Source organism: Phyllopteryx taeniolatus, chromosome 12 (genome assembly GCF_024500385.1).
Source record: "Phyllopteryx taeniolatus isolate TA_2022b chromosome 12, UOR_Ptae_1.2, whole genome shotgun sequence".
In the NCBI taxonomy this organism is placed as follows: domain Eukaryota; kingdom Metazoa; phylum Chordata; class Actinopteri; order Syngnathiformes; family Syngnathidae; genus Phyllopteryx; species Phyllopteryx taeniolatus.
Genome location: NC_084513.1, coordinates 20,308,609 through 20,331,634, shown reverse-complemented (window position 1 = coordinate 20,331,634; position 23,026 = coordinate 20,308,609). Strand labels below are relative to the sequence as shown.

General features: G+C 43.9%; 1 protein-coding gene across 2 annotated transcripts in view; it reads right to left on the bottom strand.

Annotated features, from left to right (window-relative positions):
• The window catches only part of col4a2 (collagen, type IV, alpha 2), a 45,940-nt gene that overhangs the window by 21,024 nt on the left and 1,890 nt on the right, over positions 1 to 23,026 (bottom strand). For both annotated transcript variants that reach the window (XM_061792050.1, XM_061792051.1), the window contains exon 4: positions 9,025 to 9,105. In XM_061792050.1, the coding sequence (XP_061648034.1) occupies positions 9,025 to 9,105 (81 nt within the window). The remainder of the gene's footprint in view (positions 1 to 9,024; positions 9,106 to 23,026) is intronic.

The following is a 23,026-nucleotide window of genomic DNA, read 5'->3' as shown; positions in this document are numbered from 1 at the left end:
CTTCGTTCCTCAAAGGAAAAAGATGAGCAGAGTCCTGCAAGTGATTGTGATCAACCTGAGAGGTTCTAATGCGTTCTTCATTTATCATTATTATTATAATTATTGTTTAACTCAAGTGCTATTCCAGTTATAATTGATATTTGTGTAGAATTTATGACAATTTATGACAAAAATAAATGTATTGTGCACAAAATAAGTTCTGGTTAAAATCCTCCTCTTATAGTCGTGGATAACTAAAATTTCACATTTTAAAAACACGATAAAATTACATAATTAGTACATGAATAATGAACCTCGGTAAGCGACAGAAAAGAGCGTAGCAATTGTAACGGAGCAATAAAATCAGAGTTTCCCACGCTGGTCTGCTTTTTATTCAATCACTTCTCACCTCGTTTGGAAAACATTAAATGCCACACACACACACACACACACACACACACACATCGTAAGACACAAACACCCCGGCTGACTGGTCACAGTAATGCTGAGGTGTGCAATGATGGGACGCTGACAAGTCCTTCAGAAAGTCCGAAACAGGCCTTCAAAGATGGCAATTCTGCAGCTGGAATAATGCGGGACAAGTTTTTTATTTTTTATTTTTTTTTTTGGAGGGGGGGGGGGGGGAGTCCTTCAGTTGAAGGTGACACACCAGAGCGCAGATAGATGAGAAGAAATGGACCCCTGACCTGAAGGTGCAAATATGAAAGCCTTCCACAAAGGACGCTTCATTAGGTACACGTGCATCTCGCCCATGCAAGAGCTGTGGCAAAAAGTCTGCTTTTGCAAAGATAAGAATGCTCACTTGTGCTTCAAATATGAAATGAATGTGTATTATTCTGGTTATTTCAAAGTATTGGAATATTTGAACGAGGGTCCGACTGATTAATGGGTCGGCCGATTTCTATCAGCTGATATTAGCGCTTTTCAAATTGTCATAAATCGATCAATTACAACATAAGACAAAGATGAAAAAAACATTATTAGTTTTTATTTTCCAATTTTTGTTCTCTCTATTGTAAAATGCTACATGACGAAATATTGTCGAACAGTCAAATGTTCTGCCTGTAATTTATATATTTATTGTTGTAAGGGACCAAAAAACCAAAACAAAAAACCAAGTTATTATATTCATTATGTATTTTTTTAATAAATCGTCCAGTTATCGGAATTTTACTCTGCCAAATATCGTCCTGAAAAAATCCATATCTGTCGAGCCCTAATTTGAACTCTTGCATGTAATCCAAAGTCAAATTTTACTCTTTGACTGTGGAAATGAAAATAAATGATTGGCATACAGCTCTTGTATTGGATCTCATTATATCATGCAGGTGCACTGTACTGTACCTAATGACATGGCAAGCAAGTCTATTTCATATGTAAGTATCAAATCGCCAACTTTTAACACATTTTAATTGGAATACACCCAGTTAATCTATCATGCATTGATTAAAAAGTTCTAATGCTCATAACATATACAGTATATACACTATATCCAATTTGTTTCGTACAATTGTGAGTATCATCATAACATCGCTAGCATGTTTTGCCTTTGGCGACCTCTGGTGTATAACGTAGTACACTAAAATCTGACACACAAACAAACCCCCAAAACTCAAAATCAGAGCCAAAAGTGCCTTCACAAAAATGGGGGAACTCTCTACTTGAATGTTCTGAGCTCCTCTTTCCGTGCCAGTATTGTACTTAGCTCAACTTCCGAAAGTTGTCGTCGTGTTCTTCTTCTTGAGACGGCAAACTAAGCAAGACATACACTCCAGGCTACAATTAGTTTTCTCATATTTTTCACACAACTGTAAGTGGACTTGGTGACATATTTACTGTTGTCTCAAACGGCTCCGTGACATCTGTTGGAAAACCTCGGAGACCCCCCACCAGACCCCGTCCCCCTTCTCCGCATTCCACTTTGGTGTGTTTGCATTTTTGCTATTCTTAAATCGCATTAGTCGCTCCGTCTGATGCCGTAAAGTTAATGTGGGCCCGGAACTGTCTCCTGGGGTGGACGTTTTGGGACGATCCCAGTAAGACGAGGATGGGAATCGCACGGCCCTGTGTACTGACCTCTGACCCCCGGGAGAAATCAAAATCAAAACGTAAACAAGATGTCCGGAAGCGCGCTTTGCTTTTCTAGAAAATACGAGAAAAGAAAACTCGGACAATCAGCACTTAACCACGTGCAAATTCTTCGCCTGTCACCTTCATGTATTAAGTACAGTATAGTGTTGAACTCACTCCGTATCGGGATGTTAATTCCATTTTGTTTGGAGTTTTCGCATCGGAAATGAAATCATGGAATTGGAAATAGAGTAATCCCCCTTCCATCGCTTGGGTCGGGTTCATTCACAACGCTGAGAAGGAGAAGCAGCGTAGAAATGGACGGATGCATGTTGTCAAAAGGCACAAAATAGCAAAGGAAAAGCTTGACGCATGCCCAGAACCTTACTCTGTTGATGAAAAGCTAAGTAGAGGAAATTCCAAATTGTACATCCTGATGGGCAATGGAGTTTTGAGCTTCCACTGTAGTGGTCATCTTTTAAGGCTGGCGGTCATTTGGGGAAAGGGGCAAAAGAGTCAACAGCATTCTCAAAATGAAGAAGTGCATTAGGGACGTTTCCCCTGGAGGAATTTTGGTCCCACGTGACACATCCGCAACCCCATTTACAAGTTTGGACTGGACGGAACTTCGGCGAACTCATTTCCTTTTGCATGAGGTCCATGAAGAAAAGGGGCTCAGCTTCGCTGGCGTGGGTGGGGGGGTCGCAATGGATGCCCCGAGGGGAACTCAGGCAGAGTAAATAAACACGTGCAGATGATGTTTGGATATCTACGAGAGTGTGTTTGCATCAGGGGAAAGCGTCTCCGTCCACCCCCGCGGCTGGAGAAAAACGTCCATGACCCCCGGTGGATGAGCGCAGACTTGAAATATACAACGGCGCTGCAAGGGAAGGACGTGTTTGACAGACGGACGCACGTGACAAACGTCGGCCCCCCTCAGCCCGGTTTACACGACAATCGTCGTTTGCGCCGAGCATCCGCATGCATCCAAATTACCGACGATGCGTTTAATGACCAGCGGCCGCGCCGGACTCGAGGGGCGGCTCCAGGAACGGCTCGCGCTTCCCGCCGTCGGCCGGACACCTGCGCTCTTGTCTCAGGTCTGAGGAATGACACGTCTGCGGGCCGAAAGCACGCCTGTGTCGAAACAGGACGCAGCTGCGGCCTCCGCGCGTGAGAAACTTTAAAAAAAAATAAAAAATTCCAAAGGCGAGCGGTCCTGAATGAGGTGTTGCCCTAAACGTGCCGACATTGCGCGACGTCTGATTGTGTTTACGTGTAACGAGATCCATCGTTGGGTGTGTTGCCTTTTGGCTCCCACGGTTATATTACAACGCCACGACCGCATCGATCTTTCGAGGGCGCTTCTAGCGTCAACATGTCGCAAATGTGAAACGCTGTTTAACAAACGTAAAGGCATTCAAGCGAAGGCAAGTTTGTTGCCGGGCTCCAAATCGGTCATTGGATCCCTCCACGCATTTGACCTCGAGCTTGTGTCGTGCACGATCACTCGAGGCGGCTCTGTAAGCGCTGCTGAGAAAAATGGAATGGGACGCATTTACAAGAGCTAATTGTTTCCTGTGCGCCCGTCCCCTCGGCGTAGGTTTCACCGGACGACCCGATGGGGAACATATGGCGTCGCAGCACTTTTTCCTGCCGCCCGAAGGACACTCTTCATGGAGCGTTACATATCTCGACTCAGATGCTCCAGTATATTCCAGTGGATGACCCGTGTGGCCGCCGTATTTACAAGCGTTACTCCCATGAAACTGGAACCTAAAAAGACGTCTGCTCGACGGACACAGGAGGACCTTATTGCCAAATAAATCGCCGCCTCGATTGGAAATGTCGCAGACAATCCCCGAGTCACAACAGGAAACCCAAAATCGGAAGCGTCTTCGCCTCGTCTTTGTTAGCCGTGTTTGTGTGTTCTGGCTGATGATGAAAGCGCACGAGATGCTTCCAGAAGGCGGGCGTCTCATGCCTAAGTACACGCATTGAAACAAATACTGGACTGCAGACTTGGTGCGCAGTCAACAGGAAGGTCCATAAATCCAAATTATTTTGAACTTGTCACGTTACAGTCCTTGTCACACGTGTAATGCACCCCAAGAAATAGAGTGCGGAAAAGGGCAGCCCTATTTCTGCTCGTACAAATCTATCCAGACATGTTTTATGCTTCCAGCTGCACTTTTCCGAATAACATAACAATCTTTGTCAGACAAAAAAAACTGCGCCCCCTAACTGTATTTTTGGGCCTTTTAACTGATGCAGTGTTGATAAATTACTTTGGCCAATCATTCCTAACCTTTAGTGCAGTAAAACCAAATGGTGTTGTATTATATGTATTTGGAAAGCCCGATTCTAGTCACCAACGTCTCCGCTTTGCCTTCTCTTGCCTCCAAAGTTGCACAAAAACCTGGATTTGGGAGCGAGCATCCGAAAGATTATTCCCAAAGGTTTTGCCCTTTTCGTGTTGTTGCAGTGACGCAACAGAGTGGTAACCAATGATGGCAGTTTGTGATTGAGCGGTATGAAAGCGATATTTGCTGTCGTCTCTGTCCCGGCTGCTCAGTACAATATGGCTGGAGTGACAATAATAATAATAATGATAAAAGAGGAAGGGAGCGCACATCAAAAAGGGATCTTTGTTTGACGAGACTCTCCTCCCAAACATGTGCTTCAACTTATCCAAAGTTGTTGTTTTGTTTTTTTTTTTCTTTAAAGTTTACAGTAGTGGTTAACTTCGAGACATAGCATTGCGTCCAGGGAGCCGAAGGTTGTCACGTTCGTTGTGCCATCGTTGTGATGTGCATTATGTGTGTGTGTCTTTGCCCTTAAAGCAGTCGTGCTGTTGTTTCAAATGTGGGCCTGAGTCACTCTACATTCAAAACAACAGCCGGGCGAACAACTGTGTGCTGAACACGGATTGGATCGGACTGGAATTTTATTGATTTTTTTTTTACAAAAAGAAATGCGGATAATAATTTCTTTGTGCTCTGATCTTGTGATATTTCTTTTGTGAGTCACGGGCTTTCTGGACTAAATATCTGCGGACTGTTGTTTGTTGTTCGTGCCAGCGAGCGCTCATCTTTTCGGACAAGCTGCTCGGTTTCAATTCAACTGAAATGACTTGAAAAAGCTTCTTCTTTTCTTCTGACTTGACAGAAGATCTCTTCTTAAAATCGCCCACCTGTTGTTGTTTAAAATCTTCCATCTGAAGTCCCGGTACATCACAATATTACACGAAAAGAGCTCGTTACTGTCCAGTTCCCGCAATAATTTTCTCTGCAGTGACAGCAACAAGTTTGGAGTTCCCAGACTTTCCCTTTTCACCATATTTGTTCATTGGCCAACAGTTGGTGGTTCTCCTTGCCAGGCCTCGTTATGAGCGATCTTCGGGGAATAAACGAGCTTGACAGAGTTCCAGCTTTGGGATTTGGAAGATGCGTGAAGATTGCTTGTACAGCGGTCTCATGACTTTGCTTTTGGATTTTCCGTGACGAGCATTTGAGTGTGTCCAGTGAAGAAGCCGTTTGCTCGCACTTGTGCTCTAAAGGTTGAGTGTCATGTTTTAATGTTTGACTCACACTCACACCCAATGGGCAATCTAGTCTGCAATTAAGATGCCGTCCCTGTTTTTGGGGTCGTGAGAGGAAGTAAGTCCCACATCCTATTTACTCTTCTGAATACAATTGAATCAAATTGTGTGCGTGGGCGTTGTCTGGTGCTTCCGTCCGAACCAGGAGGTGGTCCGCCGTTTAAGTTCAAGGGTTGCGCCCCATCCACAAAACGGCGCATCCTGTTTGCGTGAGGTTTAACGAGAAGCGCTCTTGAGCAAACGTGTACGTCAAGTGTTTGGAAGTTTGGAATTGTTCTGACTTGATCTTACGCACCCAGGAGCTATCAAGTATGGCCTTTCCAAGTGGTTGTGATCCCTTGGACAGATCACAAGGTCTTTGAACCTTTTAAAAATCCTCAACACTCCTTGTCGGCCCGTTATCCTGTCCCTGGAGCGGACAGGGAAGCGCATGATATTTGCGGGCGGCAGAATCAGAATGGCGGTGCGAGGCTGTTTTCATGGAACAAGGAAATCTCGGCCATTTATAGCCGCTGCTGGCAAAAATAAAAAATAAATCTTTTTCCCACAAAAACAGAAGCCATCCATATCGAAAAAAATAAAAGATCAGTGGTCTGTCATTGTGTATTTGCCATTTCCTGTGCCAGTGTTTCCCAGGATGGAGCAGCCAGATTCCCCCAGCATCTGCACAAGCGCCAATGATGCCTGAACCTCATCGAGGGGGACTCGTGCAAACAGACGCCACTGTTCTCGGATTCCTTCGGCAATATAAAAATCCTTAAGGCCTTTTTGCGTGAAGATGGTCCCAAAAAGCCAGCACAAAAGATGGCATTGAACTGCTAAACATGCTTTCGGGCTGAGCACAGAGGTTGCCTTTTGTTCCGCTTCGACTGTTGCCACGGTTTTTTTTTTCTTCAAAATCTTCTGATTCCAAAGCGCTAATGCGTCAGAAAAAAATTAGTCTTGTGAGCTTTCTTATCAAAAGACGACACTTCCACTTTAAGGTTTTCAGAACATGGCCGTCAATGCAGAGTAACAACAAATACCGTTACATGGAGGAGTGAGAGATATTTTTCTGCATTCCTCCAAAGATGATCTCGGCCAGGCGAGTGGGTGGCCAAAGATTTACGAGGGAAACATTTGCTCCGCGCAAAGGCCGTCTTTTGTTTCTATCCATTTCAGCCCTCGCGTGTACGCCGTACTCTACTCACAAAAGGTTAGGGAATCTTGGACCTTCGGGTACAATTTTATAATGAACCTAAAATGCACTGCAACCTTTAGAGGTGAACTTCATTTGATTTTCTCTAAACCTTCGAATGTCCGACTGTTGCAGTGCTTTTTGCACAACTTGCTGTTCTCTAACAAGGAGCTGACCGACTAATACGTGTCCTGTCCAATTAGAATTTAATTTCAACAGTCCTCTTCATCACATTTTTCACATCATGAGATCAAGACGTTACCTAACATTTAGTCAACAATTGCTCACCATTGCGAGCCTTCAAACAGAATGTTGTTCGAGGGAAGTAGCTACCGATGACTGGTGTCATTCAGCATCGCAGCTGAGATGAGTCTTCGCCAAATCAAGCAGCTGCGAAGCATTTGGCAGACTGTCGCCGCCACGGAGATTTGGCGGGGAAATGAGATGCGTGTCGAAGACAAAGAGATGATGAGCACATCTGTGAGGGAACATCTTGCTTTCTGTCATTTTCCCAACGTTAAGGTACTTGGCTGGCAGACAAGGAGAACGTGATCTAAGGAGCTTCAGTGCTAGCGAGGGGAAAACCCAAGCACATGTTTACACGATATTGTATTGTTCGACATTTGTTTGTTTGCAACGTAATTACGTAGCAAAAGAACAGAGTATTAACTTCATAAAGGAGTTCCAAGAAAAGTTTGCATTTGTGTGTTTGACAAAAAGCTCATTAATTGCCATCTATTGCCTCGTTATTTGTGAGCGTGCAGGCTGCTGATTGCCACGGTGGAGAAATCCCGTCCAGGTGGCAAAATGTAAACATCTTCTCCCGCTTGGCACGTCGCTATGGCGTTTTTCCGGCATGATGGAAGTGCTTTTGACGCAGATAGCGGGCGAGGAGGAAGGAGATAAAGGCAATTCGCTGACCCTCTCATCGCAAATTCTCGCACATTGCTCCGACGTGGAATGCGAGACTTCCTCTATGCGGCTTCACCTTTTCATGGGCTTTTCCTGTATCCTCCTCGGTGAGCACGCAGGGTCAAGGTCAACAGCTACTGTAAAGTTGCTCTTGTAAATAGTCAGGGTAGCCAACGTACAACAGCAGCTTATATGGACGCCTTCCCAACAGGGTTATTGGTCTCTACTGAGTGGCCGGACGAAGAGACCGTGACGACTGGTTAAAAAAACAAACTCAAACTATGAAGGGCACCTCAAATTGGTCAAAATGAAATTTAATGCCGATGTGCCGCGTTAGCCAAATGTGCGTGCGATGTGGTTCACTGCAAGTACAATTTTTACATGTTTTACCTTGTTATACCGCTGTCAATGTATTTTCCGTTTTTCTACTGATTCGTGAGTTGCAGACAAACAAACAGTGGTTTTAAATCGTTAGGTGTCCACAATTGGACTGTCCAGAAGTTCGCGTTTTTCCTTCTTCCTGCGTTTAAAGAGCAGATGGAAATGTTCACACATGCGGCAGGTAGGTGCTGGTTGTCCAATTCCAAAAGTTGCAGAGCCCGAGGGATGCAAACGTTATGTACTGATACGGTCCGCACGTGTTTCAAGTGAGGGGAAAAGCAGTCTGGCGTCATTCGTTCTGAGATGATTATCCAGCATGTTTAGTCTATGTCTGTCTCTATGGGCTCAAACCTTCGCATCAGGTTCCTCGCACTTGTCCCCGTCTTTCATTTCTGGCCTTCGTTTCCCTCCCACACCCGACGCACTACTTTCCACCTGACCTTCTGCTTTTGCAATGATGAATGGTGTGAGAATTCCAAAGTTGTAGCTTCGAGAAAGAGTGGCATTTCCAAGTCACGTGGGTTCCTGCGCCATGGTTTTCTGTCTGGTCATGTCATGTCATTGTCAATGTTGCGATGACACGCAATGTTGCTCTTAGCTTCATAAACAGAGACAACTATGTCTAGAACTCGTGATATAAACAGCTTGAGATACACAATTGGGACACTGCAATATGTTGCCTCTTTGTCATCTGTAGTGACGATGAGATGCCGCCTGAAGCATCAACACGTGAGCCAATTTGAGTGATGCGCCTTCAGCCGTCGCAACTACTTTTGAAGGAGCTTTCAGACCGCGCGCTGCGCCGTCTTAGCCTTATTTGGTCGTCCAGTACGATGACCAAGAGGTTTATTTATGCAGCTATTTAGAACAGTAAGGGACTTACCCTGGCACCCTTCTCGGGAAAACATTTGCATCCTCCGCTGCAGTCTCTTCCTCTGCAGGGACCGCTGTGCTTCTTCCCACCCTGCAGACACAAACATACGACATGCAGCTATTAGCAACCAGGGAACACATAGCAAACATTCAGGAAACTGGCTCATTTCATGCTGTCTTCTTTCTAACAATACATACCGTTTCAGTTCAGTCCGCCGCGGTATGCTAAGCAATCGTCAAACCTAATGGAGATATCGGTCTCTATCGATGGGCGTATGAAAATGGAATGGGTGAATTGCTCCCTGAAAGTTCTGAACTCTGAATTTGAGTTGTTCACGTGCATTACTCAAGTCTAACGGTGCAGGCTGGTAACAACAAAAGAAGAAGAAACTGATTCAAATCATCCTAAAAAATTGACCCTGATTTGCGTGAGCATGATTCCAATTGAGGATCTGCTCTCCAAAATCCTACGAGTCTATTTTGATGATCCGGAGGGAACAAAAACGACCTTCTAAATGTTATCAATGGATATAACCGCGGGTATTCCTGTCATCATAATGAGAGGAGACCGAGGAAGGAGTGTTTTTCCAAGATTAGCAAGCCTGAGGATGCCACAAAAAGGTGCGGTACTGATCACTTCTTTTTGGTAACTTTCACAACTCCTTTGCTAGGTGGAAACAGGACTGATGGAACACAGGTGTTTGGTGATGTGTTGTGTCGTGGAGGTGTTGTTTGTGTACATTTTGGTTTGTGGACATAGCTGCTGTTGATGACGCAACTGGAGAGCTTGAATGAGTCACAGCCGAAGTGCAGAGAAGACCGGTTAGCATGTGTCTTTGATAAAGAGAAGCTCCCTGACAGCTTAAGTAGCTCTATGAACGTCTGCGTCGCCGACGAAACCACCCGCTGTCGCTGTTCCGGTCTGTGTGAGGGCCCCCCGCAATCATTGAAGGCAGAGGTCAAAGGCCTCAAAAGTCCCTGCGCTTGCCGAAGAGGACAACAATGGCGCTTGTTTCAAAGTTCAACCAAACGTCTTTGTGTCTTGTCGGGACCGCATCGCTTGGTCAGAAATGGCAAAACAAAGTGGGGTCTTGATCAAACACAGGTCTTGACACAACAGACGCATTCACACAAGTCGCTCAAATGCGGACTTGCAGAGTCTTCAAATTGAAGCAATTGCTCAAAGTTGTCTGCAGTTAAGAAGTCTCACTTAACTTTTCCCACATGGTGCTAGAGGGTAACTAATATTAATGGAACACAGCGCCTCCCACACAGGAAATGAAGGAAATTCAATTGTAGTTCTTCCATAGATGAGTGAACCAGTTGTTCATGTAAGTTCAGCCCTACGTCTTCCACCTACACAGTCATGCCAAAGCCGACCAGGGCACCAAATGTCCCTTGTGCAAAAGTCCAAACTGTCCAATTTGTGCCCACAGTGGTGGATAAGGAATCAGAACAATCTTCCCCTCCTCAGTCTGAGAGCCTCCCCGCTGACAAAGGGCCACATTGAGACCCTCCTCACGAGCTCACAAAGAGCTTCTTTTACCGGCGACGCGCCGTCCTCTAATGATCTCCCCAACAAAAATACCCTCTTCGTCCCCCGTCCCCCCCACCCCCTTATGGAATCTACAAGTCTGCGTTTCTTTACATGTCTGAGGGCTCCTTTCAAAGTGTTACTTGATGTCGCTGTTGCCGCGCTTTAATCTTCACCGCACGCCACGCTGGTAGACGCTCCGAGGCGTATGTTTCGCACATACGATGAGCCCATCGCGTGATGGAGGCCGCAGAGAAGCAAACATCTGCAAGGGCCACCGTGGGGAATGGAGACTCAAGGCAGGAAGTCACTTTCATCCCAATGAGGATGCGGCGCAGTCGCCACATTTTCCACATCGAGGCGGACGACTACGTCAAACAATAGCCTTCGTCAACGGCACAAAGGAATAGCTCCCTTAAAGGCAAGTCCCTCACGTTACAGCAATGCACCATCAGTCCAAGGTGACCCAATACAAAAGAAGTACAGTATCCTGTTTCCTCCACCCGACTGCACAACATAGCTTACATTACATTGATTACACTTGTCATGATCGTTCATGATTTTACAAGGGCTGTATCAAAAATACAACAAAGCTCATAATGAGGATTTTTGGACTTTAATTTAGTGTTTTCGCCATGATCCTTTTTGCTTTTTTTGTTTTGTTTTTGAAAATAAAGGACCATTTTTGACCATTGTCTTACCTCCCGGCTTCCCTGCGCTTGGGTCCTGCACCTCTTGCCTCCAAAACCCAAACCTTGACAAGTGCTGGTCTAAGATCTCAATCAACATGGGCCAGAAACTTTCTCTTCAATTTTGTTGAAGAAATTACATTTTCTCTACATACTGTAGATCCAATGCCATTTAAAAGAGAAATCGAACTCAAAATGTTTTAATTGCGTTACATTCAACATTCATATTGTATTTTATTTGTTTCTAAGTGCTTCGTATTTTTGTAAATTTGTTTTGGAGAGCTTAGCCCCGTCCTGGCAATTGGGCATAAAGGAAGAGTCAGCATTTATCTCCTTCTGCCGTTTAGTAGCTACTTGACAAGATTTCCCAAAAATGACAGCGTGTCAAAATGTTGAGTCTGCTTGGAACGGCCACTTCGACCCGATCACAACGCACCAAGAATTCTGAAAAGTTCAACTTTTTTTGTGTGACATCGGCAACAAACAAATCTGGTCAACATATTTCCTCGATCCTTTCATTTCGTCTGTGACTGGCAACTCCGTCTCCAATTGGCTGACAAGTTACAGTTAAAAATATCCACCAATAAGCTCGGTTGGGGTTAGGTTAGGTTAACCCTAACCCTAACCTAACCTAACGTATCTACTAGCCTATTGCATAAATCCCTGTTATATCACAGAAATCTGCGGCTTACAGCAATTGCTTTTTATGGTCTTTTAAAGCACACTTACTGTAATACACAAACAAAATGAGCACACATGAGCTGCTGTCACCCACAGCTCACGCCCAAGCACTCGCACACAGACTCGGCAACCTCACGTTTCCACCCCACCAGGCCTAACGTCGTACAGAGATACATTTGACACACATACTACTATCCATGCAGTATTTTCAATACATTATATGCTTGCTTTTTTTTGTGTTCGAATCCGTTCACAATGTGTTTACAAAGTGTTTTAACAAGCAAAATATATTTAATTAATTCACTGCCAGCCTTCCCAGTTAACATGGATATTTGACTTCTAAAGCCGTCGATGGCAGTGAATGTGTTAAGCGGAAGAGATATTATTTTTTTTAATGTATATGGTCTCTCTATATTGCGGGTGGTTGTGGAACGTATCCGCCGTGATGAACAGGGATACAGTGTATCCCGTTTCTGTGAGTTTTGTCTGAAAGACACAGGCGTAGCAGTAAAAATCTCAAGGCTACTTGTACGCCTCTGATGTGCCAATTTATCTGGAATGCAATTTGAAAAGGCCTAGGGTTTTGTCATCCCGCGTTTAGTACTGTACGAGGACTTAGTGGTGAAATCAATGGCGAGGAATGTTGTTTCTGTTACCTCCTCATCCTTCACGGCCTCGCTCCGAATGTCGACTGATGCCTTGAGATCGTGTTGAATAAATGAAATAAAAGCAGCTGGGTCAACAGCGCTCTTTTTCTCACGGTCACGTCTGCCTCCCTCCCCGATGCAATATATGTGGCGTTGCCATGTTGTGAGCGCCTCGGTCGTACGAGCGTGTGATGTCCAAACGGCAGCTGTACACACTTGCTCATCTCCCTTGACAAGTGACTCATTAGAACCATGATGTGATGCGCGCACGATTAACGATAACGTCACTTGGGACCTGTGTGACCGATTGATTTTTGTATTTTTTTTAGCTTGGTCTGGAGGAAGGCCGCAATGGAAGCAACGCGCATTGCTTTTCCTCTTACTCCGTTTTCCTGTTTATAGCATGTTCAACACTGTTTTTTGTTTTTGTTTTAAAAGCTACAGCTTGTTGTTTAAACACTCGGGCAGTCAGGGGTCAGCCTTGATGTCACGAGCGGCTCCTGTAACGCTGATCGTGAGAGTGGACAAAGTGCCTCTTTGAGACGGATGCTTAGCTTTCAACACGAAACCACGTCGAGGAGCATAAACAGTGTTTGCGCCAGAATCCCCGTGGTTGTCATCGGATCGAATGTTGGAGATCACAGAGGAGGGCGTGTCGCCACCACCGTTGTGTTTGAAATGCGTTTGGTGGCGAAAGACTTTCCTGAGGAGGACAATTTGATGGAAACCTGTTGAGATGGTAATAAAGAATGTTTTGGGACTTCTTAACCACATATAAGAAGTACAAAGGCAACTGCACTACTTTTCATCCTGTCCTTTCCCACATATTGACCATGTGACTATAGGACAGCACCGCCATTTGCCCGTAGATTTGCCACTTTTATTTGGAGGACACTTTGGACGTTGTTTGAACGCAGAATCATCCACACAAGCGCAACCAAACGCCTTCGTTTAGAAAAGATTTGTCAGTTAGCGGCTTGCCGGGACAACAGCTGACACGTTTTACGCTAACGATGTGTATCGAAGAGCGGAAGTGTTGACTCCCGACGAGATGCGTCACATCTGTGAAGGAAACACCGTGTCTGATATGTCAGTGTGGGTGCTCGCTGACGAGCATGCTTACTCCCTGGTTGAGCAACGGAAATGCCTTTCTTCAAGATCATTTTCAGAAGAAAGATCTGTATGAAGGAATGTTATGACAAAAGTGGATATGAGTAATTCTTTCTATAGACTTGGGTTGTATCCCTAAGGGGCCAATAGTCCATTCTTGAGAAAATCAAGCTTATCATCATTTATTGTTTGTTCTATGTAATTAACCCCAACCATTGCTCTTCTACTGTTCGTGTAATGACATTCTTCCTGGACATTTTGTAAATATGTCTTGCCACCTCGGGTTTTTGTTATATTACGTTTGAGTCGGTCCACTTACGAAAACAAAAATACATTTTTAAAGATTGTTCTCATGTTTTAGGGTACATGTAAATAACGGACCATCATCTGATTGTCTTTTTAAACAGTTTCACGCAAGTCGAATTGATCTCCGTTCACACGGACCACCAAAGCAACACTGCAACGCTTACGGCAGCTAAGCGGCTGTGACCTACAAACTGATTTTCCTTCCGAAACCGCCTTTTCAATATCCTTCGTTAGTGTAAAAGTGATTTAAAGTTTGATGTTTCTAAGTAATTCAACGCTACTGGACACATTATTGGTTGTTTGAACGTTAGTGTTGTTTGATTTCAGGTTAAAAAGCGGAAGGAAGTGTGTCTAGATCTCCTACTGTCACTTTTATTGGGCTTGTATAAAACTGCACAGGAGTGCACCAAAGCAGAGTTAAAGTTGCTTATTGTTACAGCCTGTTAGTGTGATTCTTATATTGGCAGAAGGAAATGTTGCCTCAGTGTGTTTGTGAAACAGTCCATGGAAGTTGCTTCAACCAGAATGACCTTGGAGGACGACAGCGTGTCAAGCGGGAACGTTTTCTGTTTGTCTTTGTCTTGCAACAATAGGCCGACATGGAACTGAATCAGATCTCCTCTGCAAACAAACACCCTAAAAAGAAGTAAAACACAAGTAAAGCTGAACAAGCAAAATGCCAAACATAGCCTTGTTTGTGTTGGATTTGCTATTCTAGCTGGGGCATATCTTGATTTTACACCAGATCTCCCAAAGGCCTTCATGGTGATGATAAGGAACTTTCTGGAAGACTTGTCTTCACCGTTGCTTTATTACTGCAAATTCTGCATCCTGATGCAGCAACCATCAACGTCCTGTTAAAAAGCCAATCTATCAAACCAGCCCTGATGTTACATGTGCACAGTCGGAAAAACAAAAGGAAACGGGCAAATAGTTTGCCACCGAGTTGAAAACTGGGCCGAGGCCTGCTGGAAGAATAAAATGGGAAATCTCTAGATCATCACGTTTAACCAAGGTTCACGCAGATTTGAGAGTTTCTGCCGAATGCCAAATGTGTACATATTTTCCAATCAGGAATTTCTTACGCCGAGAACAGAGATGGTCTCTCGTCACCAAAAGACCCTCGATGGCTCTTCCCTCTTCAGAGACATCCATCATCCCCTTCGTCATCGTAAACATGCTGCGCCGCTTTCCCTGCTTGTTTGCAGCTGAACGTCACCAAGACCATGGAAATATTCATGAACTTGACCAACAATGCAGAAAGAGGGCAAAGGGCACTCTAACAACAATCAACAATGCAATTTCCTTCAATTTTAGCAAATGTTTTTTCAAAAACTACTGCAACTAGTTAAGGTTATATGAAAGTTTTTTTTTTTTTTTTTTACTGTTATGTTTTGTTCCCCAAGGCTTCGTAAGAGCCATCACCGAAAGCGAGTCAAGACGGTTTTCACAAGGAGACTTGTAGAGGAGACCTCTTGGTCTCATATTTGTCCGTGAATTATTGCCATACAAATTAAAACAAACTTGGGGGTGTTGAAAATGAGGCCTAAGGACACAAAAAGATGGTCACGTAGCAAAGACCGGCTCATAACCGTGAAGGCGGCATGTTCTTCCGTTGAAGGAACAGCGCAGAGCACCGCTAACTCCCGCTGAGCTCTGCTGGCGAGGCTCCAGCATAAACACGGCTCACATTTCTGCCCTTTTGGCTGACACAGCTGGACCTTGCCTCCCTTTGTGCTGGCGTAGGTCATACACAGCCGCAACTTCATTTCCCAGTGGGCCACGCTCCTAATCACCGCTTCTTGCGGTTAGCAGGAGCTAAATGGAGACGGGATTAGATCCAATTTAAATCGAATCTGGACGTCAGCGCCCACGTCAACCTGTCAAACGGTGTTCGGGGGGGCGGGGGGTAAAATCCGCTGTTCAATCCCAGAATCAGACTATGACTGACGTCCAAATGGGACAATCTGGAAGCGTTTACATACGAACGGAGACGTGGGAAGCCTGAGTATAACGATGTGAAGCGCTCTGAGGTTGCACGCAATCTATTTCGGGCTGCTGGTCGACCTCTGATTTGTTCGAATTCCGAAACGATTGTTCCAGAGGAAACAACGGGAACAGAAAATTATATTAATAAAAAAACAATCTCTGTCCATGTAAAGCTCATTTGAAACCTTTCGGGGTTATACCGAAACAACAGGTGGTGCTATAACCTACCCACAAGGCCATTTGAACCAATCAGAAGCTTGAAGAGGAAAAAATCGAATTGAGACCACTGTCACATTCAAAGAAAATAAGCCCAAAATAAAAAATTACATAAAAGCTTTCCATTTTATGACCTGAAGCCCAATTTGTATGGAGAGAGATCCCAAATCTATTGAAATGTTTCACATTTTTATGACATGAAGAGCCCTAATAATATTAAATCATTGTGAAGTTAAATATTTTGGGGGCTTTTCATAGCTATTCCTCTGTTTTGCTTGGGCATAGAATTGCGTGGCGGACCGGATGAAATGCTGTTGTGGGCCGTAATATGGCCCACGGGCCACAGGTTGCCCACCGCTGTGTGAAAACAGTCAAGAAGACTGAAAGAGAAAATAAACTGCAGCAGTCAGATGAGTGAGGAGGCGAACAATCGGGCTCGGTCAATAGTTTATCACAAAGTGCGCGTGTAAATAAAAAAAAAAAAAAAAGAAAAGCTAACATTCCTTCCGTGACATGAGATAACCGACCGAGTCAGTCCGCCAGTTAGAGCACAGCTGGTGTGGAAATGGGAAGGTGGACGCCCCTCGTGTGGAGGAGGACCTCCGTTCAGCGCGCACACAAATGGACGCCGAAGGCTGATACTCCACGATGGCGTCGTACCATCTTGCAGGCTGAGGCGTAAATTATGCCAGCACCTCTCGTCCACGTTCTCGCAGCCTGACGGCAACAGACTTGGAATGTGACCAAGGGAATACTCAGAGCGAGGGAGGACAGGCGGCGGGACGTCCTTTATTCCGATGAATGAGCACACAAGTGTGAGGCTATAAAAGGAAGTAAGGGAACCGACCGGCGGGGGAGGACTGAGGACTCTCATTGTGGCCTCCTTCCATTCATCATGGAGGCCTGGATACATTATAGAGGCGTTTTTCCAGAAACTGTTCAAATAAAAGTCAGCGGCTGTGTTTGTCTATTTCTGGTTGCACACAAACTAATCACGGAGTGATTGAATGAACTTCATTAGGTAGAACTGTACAATCAAATAAATGAGCTGAGGAATTCTGCCTTTGCAGCTGTGTTAATGCAATCATGTTTATTTTTGTGGCTGCAGTGGTTTCGAACTACTCCGCATCATTCTGAGCATTGCGTCTCTTATTTGGTTAGCTGCAGTTGTAGAGGAGCAGTTTTGTTTAAAAAAACAGCTCAGAATCCTTATGCAAAATGTTTGAAGACTACTTATAACTTATAGGTCTTTGGTTTACAGAAAGTGAAGAAAAGAAATATTAGGCTCGCCGAACAACAGCCGTGTCCCCTTTTTTTCTCTTGACAAACTCAAAAGCATTTATTGTATTAACTGAAAAATCCTTGAAGATTTTTGCTTTCCTGTGAATCGTGAGCTAATGCTTCGTTGTATTAAACTAAGCGTCGTTTGGGAGAACCGCTTGACATCTGCGTTCCGTGGAGACGAGTATTTTCTGGCACCTGCAAACTTCTGTCGTCGAGACCAACGAACGGTACAAGCGTAGCGCTTGTAATCTTCAAGCCTTCAATTGCGCGCACCAAGCAGCATAGCACGCACTGTTGTGACTATTCCACTGAAACTCGTTACCTTTATCGCCGCCTTACAAAATTCAAACCTCTACTTGTCAGCACGCTTTTGCTAAAACTAATACCTGATTTTGAAAAGGGAAAAAAAAGCCATGAAGCAGAACCAATCTCTTTGTGGTCCATGAAAAACGAGATCAACTTGTGCTTTAGCTGACCACACATTTACATGTCACCGAAAATGCCCGCTGTACACTCCCAGTCAGCAAAGGGTTAACAACGCAGCTCGTGCGAGGTAGCCAAAATATGTGAGGTCCAGCCGGGCCGTAAAGAAACTCTGACACATTGAACTCCGCCCTCCTTCCTTTTCCTGTTTAGAGACCTTCCGCGCATAATCTATGTTGTCATCGCACAATGCTCGACTCAGGAAGTTCCCCATAAAAGTGACATTTAGCCCAGATAACCTCGCACCACACTTTGTGCACGTGGCAGAAGGGAAAGCAGACGAAGCCACACATGCAATCAGATCATTGCTAGTGCCATTTTTGTTCATCTGCCTCTCGGAGTTGATTTCGAATGGTCGAACGCTGTCAGCGTACACGAGAACGAGGAGCCGTCGGTAGTGACCTGTTTAGTGTGCGATGATCGGATGCATTTGTGTCAGAAATATTGTGAGAAAGTGTGACAAGGAGCAATAGTGTCTACCAGAGAGCTAGCCATTGTGGTTGATCGTACAATAATTGTAGGAATTTTTTTTTTAGATGCCCGAAATTGGGCCACGATTGCGATCTCGCACAGCTGAAGCGGACTCGTGACGAGGTCTGTTGTGTTTTTCTCCCCCAAAAATGGTCAAAGGTCAATAGTGCGCATTAGACATAGGTATACAAAAAATGAAAAAACATCTAGAGGTTATGAAAAAGCTGTCCACTTTCAAAAAAAGTGTAGCCTCCACTTTCATTCCAATATGACATTGGTACATATGACTGCATATATGTACAGTTGTGCTCATAAGTTTACATACCCTGGCAGAATTTGTGAAATATCATTCATTTCTTTATGGTTATGTTTTGTTTGATAATAATGCTTATCTGAAATGCTTGACACTTTAATTTGAATCCCATTCAAATAAAATTAAATGTGTTTCACCTGGCCCTTCATGTTTTTAAGGAATTGTACCCATCTTACAAATTGTGCCTGGGTAATCAAACGTATGAGCACAACTGTGTGTTTTCTCATTTACTAAATCAAAGGAGGGCTGTGAATTTCAAAATAAGAGCGAGTAAATAAAAAGACAGTATTTCGTGCTCGAATAAAGTGGTTAACTTCTGAATAATTCTTTGGATAAACTAACAAAATACAGATAATACTTAATGGTTTGATCATATGGGTAGAAGCCAAATATATTTGTAAAAATGCATTATACATCGGTGGAAGGGTTTTCCAGAATTTTGAGGTCAACTTTGGAGGTGCGTAGTATACATGGGTGGGCATTATACACAAGAAATTACTGAAAGTATTTGTTTATATTTGTTTTAGTAATGTACGTACGGCATATGTTCAATGGGAAAAAAAAGTTATTTCACAAACATTTCAAAATAATACATTTTAGAGCTGTAATAGCTATTATTGATACAGTGAAGCCGTGATATTTTTGCTCAGGGTTGTCATACCGTGAGAATCTGATAGTGGCCCATTCCTCGCGTACAAGGTGGAACTCAAGGTGATTGGCAGCTCGTGGCTAGTCAATATGATGATATGATTTCTAGAAGTCGGGACTCTTAGGCACATGTCGGAAAAGCGTTATGTGACCTGCTCTTATGCAGTACTTCCATGCGTCCACTGTGTTGCAAGGAACGTTTAGCCATTTATCTGCCAGAAACGTGTGTGTATACAGTATGTACATGTCCGGTGGCATAAATTCAAAACATTCATCGAAACCTAACAAACCGTAAATCAATTGCGCACCCGAGAGCCAAACGTAGCGGAAACCGATCGTCACAAAGTCCCGTAAAAGTGTAGGAAACAACCACTTGAGGCAATAAACGCGCACACAAGCGCATGCCCGTTCTCATGTATGTAACACTGCCGCTGTCATCATCCTCTCAAGGTGCGAGAAACACCTCGATGGAGTCGACACACTCATGGTGACAGCGAAGGCGTATGCACCGTGCGGGTCTTTTGGCTTCAACAATGGGCTCTTCCCCCGATTGTTACGTTCGACTTTCTGCATCACCGCCGCTATTTGGCCAGACGTTACACTCGCCGTTTTCCCTCGCCTTATCGCGGGCAGACATCTTCCTCTCGACTCGATCCCGTTCGGGAGGTCGCTCACGTGTCGGAGGTGACCCCCTTTCATATCGCATGCCACGTGTTCACATAGAAAAGTGATTTATAATAGCACAATGAATTTAATATTTCAGAAGAGATTGGGGGTACATCATGCCCTCTCATTGCCCCCTTTTTAATTTTTTTTTGTAAAATAGCAACACCCCCCGCCCCCCCCCCCCAAAAATTGACAATTTCACTGGTGAGCTTTTCTTTTTAGAACAGGCAGAAAATCAGTTAAAATGTTATTTGAGACTGACTTTTTACAGTTTCTGTTAATCAGCGACCATAAAAACTAAACTGACTTTGTATGAATCAGTGGGACCTTTTTTTTATGGAATGCAGCCTTGTTAATATTCTATTCAGCATTCATTGTTTGCCATTGCTGTTTTGATTGTTCAAGGCCAACCGAATACAATAACTGAAATGTGGTAAACCTAAAAAAAAAAATAAAATGAACTGATCTTTTTTTCATTAGTCTTTCCTTTATTGTTACTGTTCAAGATTGTCGTGTTTAGATCTCATACAAACATTTTGACAATGTGAATTTGAAGACATGACCACATAAGATCCATAAGTTCGGTCTGACCACGTTGACCGACCATGTTTTTAGCGCCGTGGCCTGACGGTAAAATATCATTTCTGTTATGTTTGATAATCATCCAAAATTTGATTGAGTTTGACCGTGCATTGTAACAGAGCACACCGGGCCCATGAACGCAACACAGACCACGATAATCCGTTACTGACAAGTTTAACTGGGAACGCAGATGCCGCTGCTTGGCCGCCAGGTACGGTAGGAAAGCTGTAGCGACGAATCGCTTCTTCCTCCGATTCCCAAAACATCCGCTCCCGGAAGCCCGCCGACCCACCCACTCATTCCATCTCGCTCCAACACATCTTGAAATATCTTCTCAAACGCACGTGAATCAAAAGCTCCGATCCGAAACATCCTGTTAGCGTTTCTCGCCTCAAGGGCTTTCCTTCCTCCGACTGATGAGGGAGGTTCCGTATGTCTATTGGGAAGTATGTTTGAGCTCTCATTAGCTCGGTGCTTCGGCGTCAGAGTGAAGTCCCTGAAGCCCTAGAACCAGTTCCCAATATAGTATGTCCTTATAAAACTTTGCACAGGGGGTTTTCAGGAGCCGGAACCTTTCCCAGTGGACTTCAAGCGAAAGGTGACCCTGGACTAGCGCTGTGCGATATTACGATATACAACGTAATGCGATATATAATTGTCTACCGTACGAGATAACCCTCTATCGTTGATATCGTTATTTCGATGTGTGTCGCTACGCCGATATGGCGCCCGAGATTATATTTACATCAGCGGCAAATACTCGTTTACGGCAGTGCGAGAGGAGCACGGATGTAAACAACATTGTACGTTAAACGATATTACAATAAAGCCAACAAGTGTAGATTCCTTAAAAGCAGATATTTAGAATTGCCTTTTCCCACCGGATATTTGTGTTTTATTGTACTTTTATTTAGATCTTATTCCTTTTTGTTTTGTTTTCCCGACGCAAAACATCGCGTGGAGGACGGATGGTGGGAAAAAGTTGTCACGCAAGAGGTGGGGATCTGGTTGAGAGATTCTGTGAAGTCCCGCGGGTGAGGTTTGGATATGAAATTGAACAGAAACATATGTTGTAATGCGCAGCTGAGCTTGAACGATCCCACCAAATGGGAAATGTGTTATTAGTCGCACGTTTCCTGGTGATTGCCGTATTTGAAACCGGACTTCCTCTTTAATTTCCCTTTCGGCACCTCTTTGAATGTCTGCAAGTACAAATGTGAATATGGCAGTTTATTGATTGAACTTGAGTGTACTGATCAATCCAATCATTTTTTTTTTACACACTATAACTATTTGTTTCTTCTCTTTGGCAAATCAGTTGCCACGAGATTCAATGACGAGCTAAACTGACACGAATAATGGCATCAATAATAGACATCTGGATTATGCTTCATTTAAACCGGGACTTGTTTGACTGCTGAAATAACATGGGACGACCAGATATATTTCGTGTTAGTAATTTGGTTTATTGTGACAAATTGTTGGTTAATTATGTCATGGGGCGACTGAGGCAAAATGGGCGCACTAATTTGCCGCACCCAACAGGGGGCGCTGTTGACTTACTCGCAACAAGTTTGCTGGCCAAAGAAGTCCAAGACCTCGGAAGTTGACCTGCGTCCGCGTTATAGTACGACTCAACAATCTGTAAGCCATTTATGTTGAAGGGTAATGTTGTAAAATGACTTTGACATGATATTTCACTTTTTTGGAATCTAGTATATTAAAATTATTAATATCGTATAGAAAATTCTAAACATTTTGGGGGAGGGTGTCAATTACTTGTTCCCCCCCAACATTTGTAGCAGTATATAATAAAAATACTAATATACTCCTGAAAATAGTGAGGGATTAATATATGAGCACACGCGTACCCAAACATAATTCCAAGTTAAAATTTAAAAGCAAAACTGGAAGGTGCTTAAAGAGGGAAAACAATGGCCGGTGGAATATTATTCAGTTTACCTTTTAACCAAAGCGGGGAAGCGTCAGTCCAACCCTATAAAAGTCGCACAGAAATGAACAAATCTATGACCAACTCTCCACCACAATTCAAGAACGGGATTACCAACGCACGACGATATCGGATGTGGCTCACTTGAAAGTCGGTAACCACATTGGATCAAGGCGCTAAATCGTAGTTGCACATTTATCACCTACAGTATAAATATATTGCTTTACTTACTAACTTAAGTGTGATTTTATAATTGCTATAAATACAGTCCTTTTTTTTTTTTTTTTTTTCAACAATCCATTGAATGGTAAATTTGCCGAAAACATCACATTGATCTAAACTGCAACGAGTTCACTGTCACCGTTTGTATAAATAGTCTCGGAGCAGAGCGGCACACTCCATAGAGGACATGGACTGTGTCACATGCTTTTAAAACTAAATC